This window comes from Cyanistes caeruleus, chromosome 5 (genome assembly GCF_971803275.1).
Source record: "Cyanistes caeruleus chromosome 5, bCyaCae1.hap1.1, whole genome shotgun sequence".
In the NCBI taxonomy this organism is placed as follows: Eukaryota; Metazoa; Chordata; class Aves; order Passeriformes; family Paridae; genus Cyanistes; species Cyanistes caeruleus.
Window position 1 is genome coordinate 16,054,041 of NC_141705.1, and position 20,946 is coordinate 16,074,986.

Genomic DNA, 20,946 nt, shown 5'->3' on the forward strand with positions numbered 1-20,946 from the left:
TCATGATTTTAATTAATGTTTTGAAAGGATTAAAAAACCCCAAACATAAACATGCCACTAGGCCTTCATCTTCCATATTCTGTTCGTAAACCAGAGTAAATTTGTTAAGTACTGATTTGCTAAAAAGATAGCTATAGCAGTCTTTTTTTAGACCGAATTTCTAATCAGGTACCTTTTTATCTGTCTAGACTTACAAGGTGTGCCTATCCTTTCACTGGAGAGCTTTAGCTATAGAGGGCCTGTTTCCATAACTGCTATTTAAAGTCTGTTCACTGGTGAAAGAAACTTCTGGAGTCTTAAAACCTTCTCAAAGTGAGCAATCAAATCATCCACAGGCCTCAAAACTGTTTTGAATTTGATATGTGGGGATCAATTTGTTGTACAGAGCAATATTCTGATTATCACAGACATAATGGTCGTTTTTCTAAAACAATTTCTGTCCTGACTATCCACCCTTGTGTGACATCTATAATCTGCTTTCCCTTAACATGCATTAGTTTCCAAAGCTGATGGACAACAGACAACTTTCATCTATTCTACTGCAATAGTTCCACAGTCCAAACGATCTTCCAAGTTTGTAAAAACACACTGAGCTCTTACTCGGTGACCACTTGGAGCAGAGCTTACTACAAAAACAAATTCAAGCATTAAAGCAACACATTTTCCTTGAAGTATCTCCCTGTAGAGATGTCAATATACTTAAACATACTAATTTTTAGTCGCTTTTCAAGACAATTATGGAATTATACTTCAGTTTCCTGTATCTCATTAAATTTGTGTTGTCACACTGTAGTTTAGACTATCCTCAGGACAAAAGGCTTAAGCAATAATTTCACAGAAGGAAGACCTATGACTTTGACCAACTGCACACTTCCTCCAAACCACAGACAAAAAGATGGCTGGAGAGAATGGGCAGGAAACTGAGGGGTTAAGAGGTGAGAGGATCAATATGCACTGCTACCCTTGTACCTTTTGTATCGCTCAAGGCAAAGGTTAAGTAGGGAATGATATTTCCCTTCTGGCAGATAGAGGCAGTTAATAACATGGAGTGGGGATTGACTAGAGTACAAAAATGGCACAAAGGCAGCAATGTGATAAGGTTAATTACCAGACTTCAGTCTATTAATTTACATATAAGAAAGTAAAACTTTTCCTCCTCCACAAAAACTATCAGGGAAGAGCTCTATCAGAGGACTCCCAAAAGAGGTCCTTCCCGTCATCTCAGCCACAGAGAAGACAGATCACTCTAGCAAGATCTTAACAGACCGGGAACAGGAACAAAACTGGAACAGAACATAGTTTCGAGTACTCATACAAACAGCATGGAACTATTATAGAAATATAAATCTGTCTTATACAAATGTTTGTTTTCTGACTTTATTATGTAAATAAGCACCTCAAAAAAGCCATATACTATTTATAATATTTAGCCTCCAACTAAAGGGGGTGTTAGAAAATTAATTTTCTGATTTTCTTGTTAGTAATTAATCAATTCTGAGAAAAGAAACCATCCTTCCTTAAAGCTACTATTTCTGATAAAATTCTCATAGCAAATTAGTCATTATGAGCTTAATTTGTACAGTTCTTGGTCTTATGCCACTACTAATCAACTTGTGCCTCAGGAATAAGTCAAATAAGTCAGTGTACAGGTTTTTGTTTCTTTCTTTTTTTTTACTGAATGAGCAAATCAATCACACATCAGTGTTGTAAATTTATGTGCAAAAGCATTGAAGTGCTTTACTACAAATTACAACGTAGAAACACGTTAACTAAACAATTAAATTCATACAATCAGATTTAGGAATATAACAACACAAAGAAGAAACAGAATTACAGTACATTTACAACACAAGACAAATACATGGAATTCATTAGAAAATATTGTAATAAATAATTCATGAATTATAGTGCAATTGATTTATGCATAAATATAACTAATTGCCTAAAAATCAGTTGTTAACAAAAATCTGTCAAAAATCAAGGCAGCCACAGAGTTTTACTAAATTACTGCGACAATGGAAATACTGCAATTAAAAAACAAATACAAGTATTTGTACTGTAAACAACTAAAAAAATCAGTCTCACTAAAGTTAATATACAATTTAATATAAAATTGTCATTAGCTACCAGAAATGGTTTAAACAACTTTACTGAGCAGTAGTTCTAAAAACAGAGGCACTGTTTTTTAATATAAAATACTTGAGAAACATTCAAATAAGTAGAAAGCATGTAGGGCTTGCTTTCGCCTTCATTTAAAATTCTGCTGAAACAGGAATTTTCAGAAGTTGTCAATTACTAAGTAGTGACTGGTAACTGAATTTATAAAACAGTTCAAAATGTATAATTTAAATGACATTAATGAAATACATAGGGGTTGGGGGAGGAGAATTTACACATTTCCCTGCCTTTCCTTAGCTGTGTAATTAAACATTAGCCTAATAATTAGAGACAAATAATTCTGTTCTTTAAACACTTACAGGTTGAAGTATCATCTATAAACTATCAAAAAATATTTTAATTACTATTTCTGACCAAAAAATAAATACAAGTACTAAAATGTTGAAAATTAATTATAATATTACATACAAAATTACTGAGTAGTGTTAAGTCAATAGTAAAATGATCCCTGATTTTATGAATCCTGTTAAATTTTTGGTCAGGTCATCTTTTAAATGATATAAAAAGAGTACTGTCACTTGCCTTCAATATAAAGTTCTGATTCAAATTTCTAACAATGTCTGAGGAGTAGAAAACATCAGTATGGTACAAATATTAGGCAATGTATTGAAGCCCCAGATTTTTGCAAGTAAAACTGTATAAAGACAGATGTTGAAACTTTTAAGGTTTTTTTTTCAGCTGCATTTTTCAGTGGGGATATATTCACAAATTAATCCTTCTGGCCCTCACAAAATATGGCTTAATTCTTTTAAAACAAAAGATGACCCTGACATCTGCTGTTCTGCAAACTCCTTATCAGGTACATTTCTGCTTAAAATCATAGAATCACAGATTAAGCTGAGTTGGAAGAGACCCACCAGGATCACTGAGTCCAACTCCTGACCCTGCACAAGACACCCCAAGAATAATCATGTGCCTGAGATTCATTCTGTAATATGCAAGTAAACCTTAATGACTGAAGAAGATTCAGTATAGATCTGAGAGACCAAAGAACTGAGATACTGGTAGTGCAGTTTCAAAGGATTATTCTGTTTTAAAGTGGAAGTTGTCATTTTTCAGTAGTGTTAATAGACGGGCTAGATTTTGCCACCAGTATTGCAGTATGCTCTCCACTGATTTTAATGGCAAGTTTATCTATAAATGAAATTACCTGATGTGTCTATATGTATCTAACGTCACATTTGATTTTTATAATAAACCCATACACATGCAAATTTAAGTGGGGAGAAAAAAATGTGTGCATGTGTAAGATGTATATAAAAGTTGGAGAAAGTCTTTTTTTTTAATGCCAAACTAGATACATACAGAAAAAATTACATGTTGAGAGGAAAAGGGCATTGATGTTCAGAAATGAATGTATGAAGCAAGCCCCCATTCATATGTAGACATATACTTTTGATATTACATAAAAAAATTAAGTGTGATAAAAAGTCCAATGTGAATACTTTGAAATTCATGTAAAAACTGCAATATGAAGGTAATTGGTCTCCCTTAAATTCTATTAAAAGTTACGTATTTAAAACGAACTGCCTAACTTCTAACTACCAAATTTATAAAGAATTTATGTTATTGAAAGTTCAAAACAGTTTCACTGTTTCATATTTGTATTTCTATCAAGACCCTGAACTGCAAATTTGGTTATTAGCAAGATGATAATGTAACTTGGTATTCATTTTGTTAAACTGAAAATGTTTTGAAATGTCACAGCAGCAAATACATTACAGTTACAGTGAGGTTTTTCAATAGGAGTGTGACACAATCCTTAAATAAATTTTAAGTAGTCATAACATCAACTAACCAGCACGTTTAAACAAAAAAACAAACAAACCCAAACCATTCTCAAGCTCATTCTGTGCACATTATGAACATGCTCTAAGATGCATTCCAACTTTCTTTTTAAACCTTACAAGTTACCTTAATTGTCAAACTAAAAAGGAAAATTATGTTAAAGTTTAAATTATTTTATGCTCTTAGTATTCCATCTTATTTCATATTTAATAATTCTATAACTACAGTAATTTCTCAGATTTCATAAGTGTACACTTTGTAAACACCAATTTCTTCCTAAACCAACAACAAAATTTTCTTAAAATGATAAAAAAATGCAGTTTATGCCTGCTAAACACACATTTTTGTAATGAAATGTTTTTCTTACTTGTATTGGATATTTAAATAACGAACTTTTTTCTTTCACAGAATGTACTATATCCTACTAATACTTCACAAATCCACTTCCTTGTGAGGAACTATCTTTTTTTTAAAAAAGAAATCCCTTGCTGTGTATAATCTGAGTTACTTACAATTTATTGCAAGTATTCTGTGAACTATAAAAGTCTGCTAACCCTTGGTTGTGTATTTCCGCAATAAGATGGATAATTGAATGGGTAAAGTGGTTCTTCACCAATTAAAAATTATGCTTCACATGACAAATACTTGTTTTCCCAAAACATCTTTATGCTAGTGACTACTAAATAAACCTGAATCTTTTCACCTATTTATACAAGGATTATATTAAATACACACTATCAGAATTAAGTGAGCAACTCTATAATTCTGTCCACAGTGAAAACCCTGAATAAAACTATTTTTCAAAAGGCATGTATGTGGTTTTTGAACTGTATCATTTCATGTCTTCTGTCAGAGTGAGCATATGTATTTCTCACATAGTGTGTGTATACAGACATACATACACACACACAAAACAATTTGCTAACAATTATTCTACACAGGCTTGCTACTATTTTTGCAGCTGCCAGTCCCTGAATCTGTCATATTAAATAAGCCAGTATCTGGTAATCGGAGTTTCTTCTTCGGTGGAGTCTTCAATGTTCCAGATCTTTCTTTTACTTTATATTCTAAAGTGCTGTGAGGTACCCCATAAATTCCTTGTGCTTTGGAAACACTCATTTTCCCACTCATTACCATTGCAATTGCTTCTTCCATTATTTCATGGTCATACTGCCGATAGCGGCCACGTTTTTTCCTTGGTTGCTTATTATCTTTACGATCCAAACTATCTTCTGTATTTTCTGAGGTTCCATCTACTGTCCCATTCTTAGCATTAAGACACAAAGGAGAGAGGTCCCCATGCAGAAAGTAGGAGTCAACACTTGAGTGAGTTACAGGTCCAGAACATTCAATTTTGTTCTGTTTAGGGAGGATATTTTTCAATTTTTGAAGAGCTGATCCTTCTAAGACTGAGGAGGTTTTAGAAACGTGGTACATAACATCCAGAAGACCAGCAGTATCAGACTGTGGTTTGGACACAGAACTTATTCTTAGCTGAGGAATTTTTAATTGTACAGTAGGGCTTGAAGTTTCATATTGTAGATTTTCACTTTTTTCTTTAAACTGAGTGACCATTCTCTGTAGAGTTAACTGGTGGAGGTAACTGGAAGCTGTTGGGAATTTTAATTCTGAGGTTTCAAGTAGACTGAGTTTACTTTTTTCTGTGCGCTCTGCTTGAGCTCTTGCCCACAAGGCTACTTTTTGTAGGACTGCACAAGTTTCTTTACTGTCTTTAAATGAATAACTATCATTGAAATCTCGAGTTTTATTTTTAAAAGGTGCAGGCTTTCCTGCTGGTAAGGCTTCTAAGTGGAGAAGTAAAGTTTTTTGAGGTATGCCATAAAGTATGCCTGCTTTATTTATGTCCAGTGCTCCAGACTGAATGTCTTTCAAAGCTTTTGAGAGCAAACCATCTGCAAACTCAGCACTTCTTTCCACATAGTCCTCTCTGTTTCTGTGTAGTCTCCTGGATGGATGGAATGAAACGATGGTAAACTGATGTATGAGAGACTCTCACACAGCTATGGAAGGGAAGGGTCCACTCCTTTATTATACTCCTTGCTTCGGTAACATCACTGCTTCTGATACTTTTTAGCCTTTGAGATGTGGTAGTTAAATGATTATCCTAACAAAATGTTACAGTTCTGGTAGGACAGTGTCAAAAATCATACCGTGGCTTCTACAGCAGCCCTTCCAAGAACTTTATATCCTAGCCCAGTATTTGGTAATAGTCTCGTGTGCTTGCTATATATTCCCTCGTTCACATGCTTGCAGAGCAACACTTGTAATTTTAATTACACAATTAACGTTCCATTAGAGACCCAAATCCTGAAGGAGTTTTTGTTAGTAGAAACGTGACGTTACCGCTAAACAAGTAATAAAAGAGTCAACCCCCTCATAGGAAACTTGCAGCAATAAGTACATAACTACACACAAACATCCCAGACTTACACAAAACTAGGCTTTCTACAACAAGAAGATAAAGTGCTGTAGTTAACAATCAAGTCCATTTTTCGCAAAATAAGACAATTTCTAAAGCTTCTACTCACTATTTACAGCTCACTTATTACAAAGCCATTCATTTTCAAACTTTTTCATATCAGCAAATTAATAAAGTGCACTTTTACATCATTCAACAAATGCTGCTACTGTAGTCCTATTCGTAGTAAGTTATTTGTAAGACGTACAGGTGACAAAAAGGGTCCTGCTATGGCTAGTGGATGGGAGAATGCCAAGATCATAAAATCCAACAAAACAATGCAATTCACTAATTTTGTGGTAGCTTTCAGCAGATGCAATAATGTTTTCCTTGCTGAATAAAGAAATTTAACTATTTGCCACCACACACCATAGTCAGAACCATGATGCAAGTATAAGTATGATGATTAAGAGCTCTCTCTCACGCGCTTGCTCTCTCTATTAATAAATATTATAGATAATAGTCATTTAACTTGTTCATGTTATTTGAAGAAGATTTGACATCTAATTATTAACATGGTCATTTTTGTCCAAAATTGAAGTTCCCTAAATAAATTCTAAAATATTTGCATTTTCTTCTACTAGTCTCTTAATGTGTTATGTAATCAATTTTCATGTAATTTTTAGTAACATGAACTAAAGTTTGGTGATTGTTCTGATAACTTTTCTTTAAACAGAAAAAAAAGGAAAAAGACAAATGAAACATATGATATATACATAGACACACACTTATGAGTGACAAAAATTCTTTTGAAAGCAAAATAGGAACCACATGTGTGTGCCAGTATATACAGGTATGTTATGAACATAAAACCTGGCCAGAGAAAAGAAACCTGGATTGTCTTTTTGATAAGCCAAAGAGAGTCCTAAACATTGCTTACCCAGACACTGAGTTTTCAGAACACAATGGATCATATTTTGGTTCTTCCAACCTTGCGCTTTTCTTTGTAGAGAGATCTAGCACTCCATCCCCTGCAAAGAACGAGTAGTGATGATAACAGTGGTTTTAAGGAAGATCTCAGAGATTTTGTCAGCAAATGTATTCTCACCTATGGCACAATGTTCAAACAGATACTTTATCTTGTAAAATTTCTGACACCTTATTCCATTAACAGTATCAGCCATCAGAAAATGATTTTGTACACTTGATTTGTAACCAAACGTTTTTAAATTTGAGAAAAACAAAAAAAGTAAACCCATTCAGAAATAAAATTTAAAAGAACCTGTATTAACCAAACATGACTGCTTTCCTAAAAATCACTTTTTACTTTCAAGGCAACCAAAACAATGCACTTGACATTATAATTATCATTTATATACAGTAAACAAACACACAATTCTGATGCTGAAGTTGAACTTGACATAACTAAATCCTAGCCTTACAGAACAATTCAAGCCAATAAGGATTCCAGGAGGCCTCCAGACCAACCTTGTGCTCAGAGCAGGGTCAGCAATGACACCAGACCAGGTTACTGGATGAGCAGGTACCAGTAACTGGGTAACTTCCCAGTAACCAGTAATGTCCCCATAACTGGGAAAAGAGCTTGAGCCCAATACAGAGTTCTAACACTTCAATTATACATACTCCTCCTGCTGCCTCCACATATATGCAATAATATTAGAAATTAGAAAAATTAAAGACCTAAAGTAGGGTGGGAGTCCACTCCGTCAAGTCACTGGTAAATGTTAAATTAAAGATTTATAATTGGCTGTTAAAGACTATGAAGTATTGAAATAGAAAAACATACTTTTTAAAAATCAGTACTTAAAAACATTAACAGTTGAAATACTACTTTTAATTTTTTTTTCTTAAAAAAAAATCAATTACATTTGAATTATAATTAAATCCCCTAAATATATTTAATTTCATACCTTTCTTCCTTGGTTCCCTCTTTCAAACTTGGGCTGTTTTGTGTGCCTGAGCTCTGCGAATTCAATTTTAAGTTTCAACATGTAGCTCAACATTCAATTCTATAATCACCCTTACACTACCCCTTATTGCATTTACAGTGTCATTTTAATGTTACTGCCTATTATTTCTAAAACATCAATCAATCACACATATTTTCCCATAGCTTCAGATGCAGACGATGAAGCATTGGTTGAAGGATCCAAATGCCAACCACCAAATAAGAAGTGAAGAAAATTGTTTGGGTAGCTCTCCTTTATACCAATAATGCAAAGTAATAGAGTTCGTGCAATAATCAAATTCAGAATTTTTTTATTTTTTTTTTTACTGCTTTTTGACTGTTCTTCCACAACTATTTTGTACTATTTGAAGGAGGTCAAAGAGAGAAAAAGCAACATCACAACTCAGCATTAGGGGATGAATATATATAAATATACCACTTGGCAAAGATGCTCCTTTTCACCTGAACACATACCTTTCAAAATCTTTCATAAGAAAGTTAGAGTAAGGACTAATGCTAATCAGCCTTCCTGATTCATTGATATTACAGAAGAAAAAGCCAATTAAGAACTCTACAAAAAAATTCTATGTAGACTTTTTGGCCAACCCAGGAATACCCAAGCTCAACCCAAAGTCCCTTAGTCCTGTGCAACAGACAGATTTCATCTGTTGTGTTCTGTCAGTGGCACAAAGTACATCTCCCTTTCTTAAGTGCTTGTGTGTTCCCTTTTGCAACAGTCTCTCCATCTTCAGTTGATACAGACATCACAAAAAAGCTTAGAAGACATTACTGGGAAAAAAAAAAAACTACTTCAAAGTTGACAACTTATCAAGCAATAAAAAGCTAATTGTCTCTCCACCCATTTACAAAGAAAAAAAAAAAGGCAAAGCTAGCTAGACTTTTAGTAAAAGAAAAAGCCCCAACAAATAAACAAAATCCAAAGGCTATTTTAAGACTCCATAATGAAAATAATTTTCATTCCCAATCTTTCAGAATTGGCTTTGCCAACACCAGGCTACCAATCAGCTGAAAAGTGATTAAAAGAACACAGCAGTGAAAATTCAGCCTTCTGAAACAAAAAACTAGATACATTTTCCATCTCTAAAGGATATGCAGAACTGAAGTAATTTGAAGTTCAAGACATTTGGTTCTTCCAACACAGCAAATGCAGATTCATTAAGTACATGACAGCCCCCTGAAGACAATGCTTTATGGGAAGATGATATTCAGTAAAAAGAATCATAAAAAATTTGATATACATGCAAAATATCAGACAGAGTCACTGGACTACAGATTTTTTTAGTAATTTCATTTGAATTTTAAAAAAGCAAATTAAAAAAACCCACCCCCCCCCCCCCAAAAAAAAAAACAAACAACAAAACCAAACAAACCAGAAAAACCCACTGAAACCAACAAGAAACAATCCTCACAAAACCCCACCTGAAACTGGTAGGAAAATGAGAGCATTTGCTGTAAAGCTCTAAGACATAGTGAAATCCTACCTAATGAAATGAATTTGTGCATATATACACAATTAAGATATTCACTTTGGTACATTAGGACCAAATTTGGTACAGGACCAAAAAGTTTGCGAAGAGGTATCCTACAGGTGGACTATGAATCTTGGAAGCTTGTTACTTGCAAGATAGGAGCAGTCTTTGCTAAACTGAGCCAGAACTTTCTATTATTTCTTACAAATCAGTCAAAACAGGTATGCAAGAATTCTGGACAGGAACTGAATTATATCAGGAAGAGAAAAACCACTCTCTAAGGTGGTTTTAATAAAATACATGAAATAACTTCTACTCTTTAGGTGAAGCCATGACTACTAAGAAGTGAGTCTTCATAAAAAAAATATGAAACACTGGATAATATAGAAAAATATATTAAATGCTTTTGAGGTTTGCTACTCAGGGTCTTCTAATGTAGCTATTTCTATGCAAATTAAATTATTCTTATCTTCAAAGAAATGGCTCAACCTCTGGCCTTTGGTTTTCAGCACAAGATCATCAGGTGCACCAATATCAAGATGAAACTAAGTGTGATCAAAGTTCATTTTCTAAATAGTAAGGACCACAATCACTTGAAACTGCTCCAGACTAGTGATGTTATGGAAGCAGGGAGGGGAACAGGAAGCAACAGAAAGCAGGTCAGCCTAGAGTTCCTACAACTGGTATTTCTACATTGATTTCTAAACTGGGGTTTTTTCTGGGTTTCAGGAAATCTCTCATTAGCTATTATGAACTGTCTTACTACATCAGATAAACTACACTACTCAGTTCACAGCCCCCAGGCAGGGGGAGCACTCCACTCCTAGTGTGGAAGAACACATAAGTCTGGCTACTACCTGCAGCTCTTTGCTCTCCTGCCCTCCTATCAGCTGCTATCATTGGCTTAGGGATCTCAGAGATTTATCCCTGCCTACTCTAACTTTAGTTTCTGGCCTTGGTTCTGTTGGCTGTGAAGTCTAAGGCCCCTTGTGAACCCAGTGACCCATGACCTCCTGTCACAGCAGTTCCAATGTTTAAGAACTGTTGAGCAAAACCTGCCCATTAACTGTCTCTTCCTCTAAGAATTTTCAGAGAGCACTACCTAGTTTTAATACAGTAAGATTTAGTAAATAACAACTCTCCCTTTACCTTATCCATCCAAGTAAAGGGATTTTGCAGCAACAAAACAACACCTTTGTCTTCAGTATTTTTCCTGATCATGCCTTGCCTTTTGCTGGCTATTCTCTGTGCTCCTGAACACAGAAAGTGTTTTCAGGAAACTGTCAGTAGGAACACCAAAGCTTTTTATTACTTCTTAACTAGCACTTTGAGTAGCCCCTTTTGACTTAAAAGTGCTATTTTGTAACATGAAAAAATGCCAGACGAAATTGGGTGGTCATGGTATCTGTGAGAACAGGACAGGAGCTGCTCTGTGCTGGGTAGAGATGGCTGGCTCCCAGACCTACTGGGCACAGCTGAGTCCAGCAGCCACTTGAGCAGAAACTCTGGAGAACTGTATTTAAGAAAGGGGGAAAAAGTGTCAGATGGACACAAAAAATGGGAACAAAAACAATGAGAAAATGGCAGTGGTAAGTCCAGTGGTAGACAGAAACCATTAGGTACAGACTGTGGACAGCCCACACAATCCTCTTACACTACAATAGGTGGTGATGGTCACAAGGGAACATGGAGTGAAGCTGAGCCTGGGAAAGGAGGGAGGAAAGGCAGTGTTTTAATGACTCTTGTTTCTACTGCCTGAATTAACAATGAAATATTTATGTTAATAAGCAATGATTCAAATTATTTTTCCCAAAGTCTGCTTAGATGGCAAGTGGTAGTAAGCAATGACCATATCCTTCTATCAACTCACAAGCTCTCCTTTCTGTTCTTCTAGTTTTCTCCCCTGTGCCATTTTGAGAGAAGTAAGCAAGCAAGCATCTGGCAAGGAGCTTGGCTGTTAGCCACCATGGAAGCCAGGGAAGAAAAACACCTACTCCCCTCAAAACTGTAGCTTTTTAGGATGACTTTCTCATGCAAAAGTATTAAACTATTTCTTGAATATATTTACAGCTCATACAATTTATCTTAGGAACACAGCATGTATATCTTCAAAATGCATACTATTTTCACCAATAAAAATAGTAAAAATGGGATCATAAGAAAAAGAAGCTTATTTTCAGTAAAGTTTGGAATTCTTTCAATACACTGCCAGCTATCTTTTGATGTCTTCCAGTCTATAATGGGTCAATGAAACAAGAGAATTATGAAAATTTTCTTGCATAATTTGGCTATGTTTACACGCTATCAGTGTGTGGTTCCAGATATCTTGGTTCCAGAAGATCCAGAAACAAGAATAAGCTTGTGCAGCTAAACCTGCAGATTATATATTTGTACTGCTTCTATTTACTCTTGAAGTCACTTTGCTTAGAAGATTGAGAACTAGCAACTCTCCTGCATCTACCAAGTAAAAGAAGCCTCAGCATCAAACTTTGCTGCTGCTAGGAATGTTTCTGAAAGAGTTCAGCCCCATGACTGCACAAGGAAATAAGTTGCTACACGATATTCCAACAATGTCCCTTACTCACCATTTCATTCTGCAAGGATGTTGCTTCTCCACTGGCTTAATTTAGAGGAAAAGCAGTATTGCAAAAGTACACATTATCACCCCACTTTTGTTAGATGCAGTGCATTGAAAACACGTTTTGTTTGACTATACAAAGTATTCATTTTCAAGGTCTGGACAGTCTTAAGAACTACATGGATTAGAAAAAGGAGCAAGATACATTTTTGGAGACAGTTGCTGCTAATTGATTGACAGTGAAATGATTGCCTGATTACCAGCAAGGCACACAGGAATTAAAGCACCCTGCTAAATTACCACACTTCCACCTGCAGAGGAAAGTAGAGCATGCTCTAGGTCTCTACTACCAGTCAGGTGTCAGCTGGACATACCTGGATGCTAGTGCTTAAACACTCATACTCAGTAGCAAATGCTGCACTTCCATAGGTGCAATAGGTTTATCTCAGCCAGTAGCTAGACACAAACTCAGCCCCTCTATTACTCCCCTTCCTCAATATGGGGAGCAGGAAGAAATAAGATGAAGATCATCAAGATAAATACAGAGAAATCACTTGCCAATTACAGGCAAAACGGACTTGGGGAAAATTAATTTATTGCAATTTAAAATAGATTTGGATAATGAGAAAAAAATAAAAATTAAAGCACTTCTCCACCCTTCAGCCACTTTTATCAGGCTCTCAACTTCACTCCTAACCCCTCTATTCTCCCCCATCCCCAGATGGCATAGGCAAGATTGAGAATGGGGGCTAAAGTCAGTACAATTCTTCTTTACAGCTCCTTCTCAACAGGCCACAGATCCTTCAGGAAACACCCAGTGCTCCAATACAGGGTCTTCCACAGACTGCAATGGGAACAAGTATCTGCTCTACAAGCAGCAGTGGAACACATGCTCCACCATGTTCCTCTCCATGTGCTCCATGGAAATACCTGCTTTGGTGCCTGGAGCATCTCCCCTCCCCTTTCCCTCACCTTATTGTTCCCAGTGCTGTTTCTTACCCCTCTGCCTGTCCAGCATTTTTCCACTTTCCTAAACATGCTTTCATAGCAGCACCACAACCCAGCTCCTGTGCTCCACTTCAGCCTGGCACAGGTCTATGGCAAAGGTGGCTGAGCCCACACAGGAAAGCCACAACACTTTCTCCCAGAAGCCACCCTACAGCCCTCCCCAATTACTCATACCTTGCCATGTAAGCCCAAAAATCAGGGCTAGCAGGTCTGCAAGTGCCAGACTTGAAGAATTTTTGGCTTAAGAGATTGCCTCCAGATACTGGAGGAAACTAAGAAGGTCTCCTTAATGGAGAGCTTCAGTGGCAAAATTTCTTTTCAGTGCTGAGTTAGCACTTAGCTCGGGTCTGCTCACTGCTTCTAGTAATCTGGAAAATAAAGTTTACTCTTGCCTTTCAAGCTGAAGAATCACTCTCACAGCAAAGGAGCAAGACTGTCTATTTGACTAGTTTGATCATTCATTTCAAAGATAACTATTGTAAATACAAATACAGTTGCCTAAGCAGAAAGTGAACCTAAAGAATTTATACTTAGATCATAATCTTCTTAACAGAATTTAAGATTTCAACTTTGCGGATCCATCAAAGCAATGTAAAAATTTGAAGTTCCTCCTCTGTTACTGCCACTTCATTTTGAAGTTGTAACAGGAATTACAAATAGCAAACACTAAAGAAAGTTGCATGACATTCAAAAAACATTACTAAGAACAGAACCATGGTACAGCTTTTACAAGTCTCCAGACCAAAGAAGTATACTATGTTAGAGAATTATACATTTCAAAAAATAATCCAATTAAAAAACTTTCATAATTCCCTATCATAGGCATATGACACTTTATTATAACCAAGCTGTCTTCATAAAAAGTACAGAGAGATAGGTGCAATAATAATACACAGTCCCTGACAAAAGCTAATTGAAATAACTTTTTCATGAATCTTTGCACTTAGAACACAATGCAAACAACAAGAGCAGGCTGACATTTTTCATCTTGAACTTATTGCCTGTGTTGCCATCACTACAGTGAAAAGCTAAAATAGCTCAAAATTAACACCTTCATGGAAAATAGAAAGCAAAATACAATTTCCCTGGTAGGTAAGATGTTCAAGCCACCTTCAACTACAGCCTTATTCCACTATTATTTCTCATTTCAGCATCTCTACATTCCCCAGCAAAATGTTACCTTTAACAACTAAAAAGCACTCCAGCAAACATGACAGTGCAAGTCCTGAGACTCTGCAGTGTCTTACATGGTTTAATGAGTAACTTTTACACTGTGTGGTGCTGAGCAACTATTTTAGATTTAGGTCTTTCACTGAAGGAGGTGCACAATTCTAAACGTGCTCTTTAGCCTCACTGTAAGAAAAAAATCCAATGACATAAAAGGATTATTTAAATAACTCAATTTCTCTGTATTTTAGATTTTTCTTAGACAAAAGATCAATGGATTTTCAGAAAAGGGTGGCAGCATAACTTTCTTCCTGTCCCTGCCTACTTTCTGCCTACCCTTTTCTTATAATCATAATTATTTACTGTTGAAGTAAGCAACATGCTATAGTGCTGATATCAGGTAAGTATCTTTTATTGCTCTTGCAAAAGAAATGTGCTTAAACCTGACCAATTATAAACCTCTAAGATCTGTAATTCGTCCATAGCAAAATTACAGCCAAGCACAATAGGTATATTCTCAGGATTTAAACTACTAAATATTTACTAAACCCTGGCATGAACTGGTCTGACCATACTGAATAAAAGCAAGAATTCCAGTATTTCTTGATGTTTTTTTTCTGTCAAAGAGAAAGGATGATTGAAATTTAACCTAGAATAGGTATATTTATCATGAGGAATCCATCAGCACTCCCTGCCCCCAAGGATCTCCAATTGAAGACTGAATCATTACACATACCAAATCTGCTCATGTATATCAAAATAAACAAACAAAAAACCCAGACAAAACCCAAGAAACTTAGTTCTGGCCTTCTTTCAACTTTTTTAGTATGGTACATCACACACAGGTCAACTTTTCCCTTTGGTCTGCACTATTACAGAATTAACACAGACCCTCGTATCTGTAAAAGACAAAAGCAGCTTTTGCCACTGCTTTCAGTTGCACGTGACAGTCACAACCCCTCCTGAAAACTGCTGCTAATCCAAATCTAATTCAAAGTCCAAAACACTCTTGTGATTATACTGTTATCAGTTTTGGATAGCAGTATTCCTTGAGGCAAAGAAATTATTTCCTTTTTGCAAATGATAGTGAGACAGACTATCTTTCCAGCTTTACTCTCAGTTAAGAAAGCTGCACTGATCTGTAATGATTAAGGTATGAAGTATGCAAATTTTCTCCCAGATTAATCTTCTTTTCTCATCATTCTAACCAGCCTGTATTTAAAGAATCAAAGTGTTCAAGAGCTGACAGAGACTAAATGACATCTGCTCTTTGAAATCCCAACACCTTTTAATCTTTTCTCAGGCTTCTTGACAGCCATTTCTTCAACAAAATTCTGGACCACTGTTACCTGTGCCAGCACAGGTGAGAGGACTTAGATTCAGTATTCCAAAGCTGAGAAATTCCAAAGCTACACAGGCATTCAAAAATCAGAATACTTATCTGCTAACACACAATATGAAAAATGGACATTTATTTTTTAAGGGAATAAGACACCATAAAATAAATAAATGACAGCAAAACACAAATTATTAGATATAAAAAATTACCTTGCTGAGTATTCTGTTCTTGAGTTCGATTCACAGTGAGGTCTAGAGGGCTATCCTGTTCTTCCTGAAGGGAGTTTTCCGTTTGGTTCATTTGGATACTTTTACACATCAGACTTGGCTCAAATGATGAACCATTTCTGTTCTCTTGAATTTTGCTACTTTTTGAAATGTACTCAATCGCAAACTGACGGATCATTTTTTTCATTAATTCCTGAGCAACTAGGGGAATGTTAGGATCACAGTTCTGAGGAAGATCTAGAAATAAAAAACAGAGGCAACAGATATATTAAGAACCAAACTTAATCACTTTTCTTATAAAAAGTACTTCCTATAAGCACACAAATGTGTTCACACAAATAAGTACATGTGCATTGAACATATTAATTCAGATGTCTATCAAGTTTTTTTAATGAGCATTCCTAACTGAAGTCACTTGGAAAAACATATAGCACAGATCATTAATTTTTACATTACTCCCCTATCATACCATGCAAGTAAGAGTATGTGGGGTAGAATTACTTATGGGTCTCAGAATCTGTATTGTTGGCAAACAAGTTGAATTTTCATTTGCAGATAGTTCATTTTCAGTTTTGAAAATGAAGAATTTTGAATCCAAACCATGAAAGTAAAATAAGATATGGATTAATACAGAAAGAATTCTTTTCAAATTATAACAAAAATAATTTTAAAGTGTAGTTCTAAAGATTAGTCCGCTTTGTAACATGTAACAGTTGGACTTTTGAGGAACAGATCTTAAAAAGGGGAAAAAAAAGCAAAAATGTGTTCCACTCTGAGATTATAATGCCCGTTGTAGGTTCAGGATTGAAATGTTAAAACTGATATGACACTACTTGAAATGTCCCATACAACTTGTAGTAATACAAAGTTTTAGACTTTTATTGTAAAATCTTACAGAATTTTCAGGATATTTTCAAAGTGCTAGCAATAAAAACACTTGGAAGAAAAGCTTTATTTCCTATTCTAAACCGAATATATCCTAGTTTTTGCTTGTGTATGTAACATTTCAATGGAAAGAAGTACATCATTTTAGAAACAAACAAAAAAAAGAAGGATCAAATGTAACATATGACTTAATTTTAATGTTATCTATCAGCTAGAAAGAAGTTAAACCTTATTTAAAAAGTGTAACTGAAAGTACAACTGTGAATCACCAAAAAGAATCCTAATAGAAGCAACAGAAAAAACAAAATGTAACTTAGGATAAAAAATGTAATTAAGAAACTCAAAGTAAGCTGTGCTACTGCATTGATGACTGCAACACACCACAAGACAATTGACCACACTCAGAGATCTGTGTTTTCCCTTAAACTGGCAGGAGTAGTACCTCATTATCCCACTCTTCCTTCTTTCCTTCAATTCTACGCCCCTCCCCTCACAAATATCCTTTTCAATATTTTAACCACTGCCTCATCCCATAGGTAATGAGTGAAACAGTTTTCAGTCAAGGAAGAGGGATTTAAAGCAAATGTGAAAGCAATGAAGAATTGGCTTTTAGGTGAGCCCTGATTGCCTGGAGGAAATACCAAAGGACATGGTTCTGCAGTTACTGGGATAATAAAGTTAATCTGAAACAGATAAAACAGATGATAAACTGAGGGGTTTTTTCATGGAAGTGAAGAAACTGAAAGGGCTGGGTTGGGTAGATGTTTGCATGCTAAGTGTACATTTCCTAATAGGAAGTTTGGAGGATCACACAGCATATTTGATCAAGTATTTTATATGCCCATAAAGCTTTACCCATCTACTATCAAGAGAGTGACTGCCAGCAGTGATCAATGAATGCTGCTCAGATTTAGAACGAATGCACAGAAGATGTTTTTCTTGTTTGTTTCAGGCTTATTTAAAACATCTTCCATTTTGAGAATTCATTTTCACCAACAGAGCATTGCAAGGAATTACAAACCTGCACCTATGAGATCTGCTGTCTATAGCACACAAGAGGGCAGCTGAATCACTGCTCAGATGCCTTCTGTCAAGACCTTTTGGTCTGCCTCGCCATAGTGCTTGGTGAGGCACAGTGAAGCTCTGGCATTTTTAAGCCATCCTGGCTTCAAGAAAACTTACCAAAACAAATCTGCTTATGGTTAAAGCTCTATCTTCCAAAAATGTTTCAACCAGATCTCTACCAAAATACCTAAAATTGACAGATGTTTCTTGAAGAGAGGTACGAAGTTAAATTCTGAACTATGGAGGGTATCTATAAAGAGAAAGATCTCTTCCCACCATGTAACCTCCAGGCATAGCAATATAAACAGATACCTATTTCCTGATTCCTAAATAATGAACTCAATAAACATTCAGCTGAAATTTACCATCCTAGAGACACACTTAGAAGTAAAGAGAAAAAATTTCAACAGATAGTGGAGTAGTAAGGCAACAGGTATAAAGTACTGATGCATATGCAAAATACAAGAAAAGAACATGAAAGTTAAGAAATGAAATTAAATAACTGAATTATCTAGGAACAAAAGTGTTTGCGTGACAGGGTAATGGTAGTTCCAGACAATGAAATCTACTGATCATCAGCTTAACCAGAAAACCCAAAAATGTCAATGCCTGCAACCAGAAATTGATACAAAACGAATTATACAAAACTTTATCAAGACTGAGTAGGGCCTGGAATGACCCTACTTACACAGAGCAATTAGTTTGCTGCATGCACACAAGAAAAACTTTGACAACTGATAATAAACTAATGATAACAGGTGATCATCAGTGCAAATGGGAGAATTATTTTACATCCTGGTGTGATCTGCATCTTTAAGAAGCAAAAGACCAGAGAGTACAGGGGACCTGCCATTAGCAGGAAAACACGACAGCCTGGAACAGGCTTATTAATCACCATCTCCTGCATCAATTATTCTAAAACTGCAACACAAAACTAATTGAGAACTGTCAGGTTTTTACTGCCTTTCTATTCCACTTTAGACTCTGCACCAGTAGCCAGTACTGGTCAAACCAATACAATATGGCCAAGCACATACTGCTTTTAAACACTTGCAGGAGTAGTCAGCTTTTCCCTCAGGAGCAAATTCATCTTTTACCTTATCTAGTTAGAATAATAAAGGATTTATTTTTTGTTTTTATAATAATTTCTTCAGTAATAGTTTATTTTTTTGTAATGATTTCCAAATACTCCCTGTGAAGAATAAATGTAGAAGAATTTCTCATATATTCAATGGCTACAGCTATTGGCAGTTTACAGATTTTAAGTTAATTTACTCTAAAAAGGTAATATGATGAGGGGGTGGTGTGTGTGTGGTGTATGTGTATCTAAGAGCACATACTCTGAGAGATGTGCTCCCAGGTTGCATCTGAAGTGCTCTTGCTGCTAAATGCATATTCAATCAACAGGGCTAGACCAGGTAGTCTTAACTTATCTGCCATAAATGCAAATAGTGTTGCTATCACACTGACTGTTCTGTTATGTAAATCATTAACTGTTAAATCATGGTGGAAGCACCTTGGGAGGTAAAACTGGTAAAACTGTTTATTCAAAGCAGACATCTTTGAGGTCAAAGCAAATTCCTCCGGATTTTACGTAGTTAGGTAAGGAGTACTTCCATGAATGGGAGACTCTACAATCTCTGGGTGGCATGTTCTACTGCTTGCCTGTCCTCATTTTTCCTTACATTAAAAAGAACCTCTAATTTCAACTTGTTTACAATCTATCATTATCCTGCTATGCACCACTGTAAAGACTTTGACCCTGTTTTAAAATCATAGAATATCCTGAGTTGAAAGGAACCCACAAGGATGATCAGAGTCCAGCTCTTGGCCCTGCACAGGACAGCTCCAGGAGTCACACCATGTGCCTGAGATTATTGTCCAAATGCTTCTTGAACTCTGCCAGGTTTGGTACTGTGACGTCTTCCCTGGGGAACCCGTTCCAGTGGCCAACCATCCTCTGGGTGAAGAATGTCTTCCTAATATCCAACCTAAATTTCCCCTGGCACAGCTCTGGGACTGAGGTTGACCTCAGGCCTTGTCACTGGTCACCAGGTAGAAGAGATCAGTGCCTTCTCCTCCACTTCCCCTCAAGAGAAAGCTGTAACTGCAATGATGTCTCCTCTCAGTCTCCTCCAGGCTGAAAAGGGCAAGTGACTTTAGCCACTCCTTGTATGACTTCCCCTTAAAACCCTTCACCACCTTTGCTGCCCTCCTTTGGACACTCTAATGTTTAATGTCTTTCTTATACTGTGGTGCCCAAAAACTGTCTCCAGCACTCAAGGTGAGGCCACCCCAGCCCAGAGCAGAGCAGGACAATCCCCTCCCTTGCCTGGCTGGCCATGCTGTGCCAAGTGCCCCCCAGGACAGGGTTGGCCCTCCTGGCCACCAGGGCACTGCTGGCTCATGTTCAACTTTCTGTCAATCAGGACCCCCTGTAGGTCCCTTTCTGTAGTGCTCCTCTCCAGTATCTCATCACCCAGTCTGTTCCACCCAACATGGGGAAGAGCTTCATCCATCCTGTGATTCACAGTGGCAATCTTCCACCACACATGAGAAATTTGTAATTAGTCACATAAAATTTTGAAACATGGTGAAACACATTTTGGGCAAGCAAGGTATTAGAACTCTGAACTTAGTATCACTACCAAATATTTCTTAATTGTTATCAGCAGATGGCACCAGATAGACTTGGTATGACCTGAATAGGTTTTTTTCCAAGATGCTTTATTAGGAGTTGTGACTATAGCTAAAACTTGCTAAGTTTTAAATTTACATGCCTACATCCGTGTAAACTCCCGTTTTTCACAGTTGTTGTAAAATGCAACATACC

General features: G+C 36.2%; 1 protein-coding gene across 6 annotated transcripts in view; it reads right to left on the reverse strand.

Annotated features, from left to right (window-relative positions):
• Positions 1–20,946, reverse strand: part of LCORL (ligand dependent nuclear receptor corepressor like) — an 84,626-nt gene that overhangs the window by 26,565 nt on the left and 37,115 nt on the right. For 4 of the 6 annotated variants that reach the window (XR_015287127.1, XM_086890183.1, XM_086890182.1 and 1 more), the window contains exons 5-6: positions 16,146–16,400; positions 7,326–7,416 (exon numbers count right to left, since the gene is read on the reverse strand). Coding sequence is in view for 5 of the 6 variants with exons in the window: in XM_086890183.1 (XP_086746309.1) it covers positions 7,326–7,416; positions 16,146–16,400 (346 nt within the window). In the remaining variant the exon portion in view is untranslated. Of the gene's footprint in view, positions 1–1,650; positions 5,933–7,325; positions 7,417–16,145; positions 16,401–19,918; positions 19,988–20,946 lie in introns of those variants that run through there. The other 2 variants (XM_086890184.1, XM_086890185.1) reach the window with 2 other exon arrangements.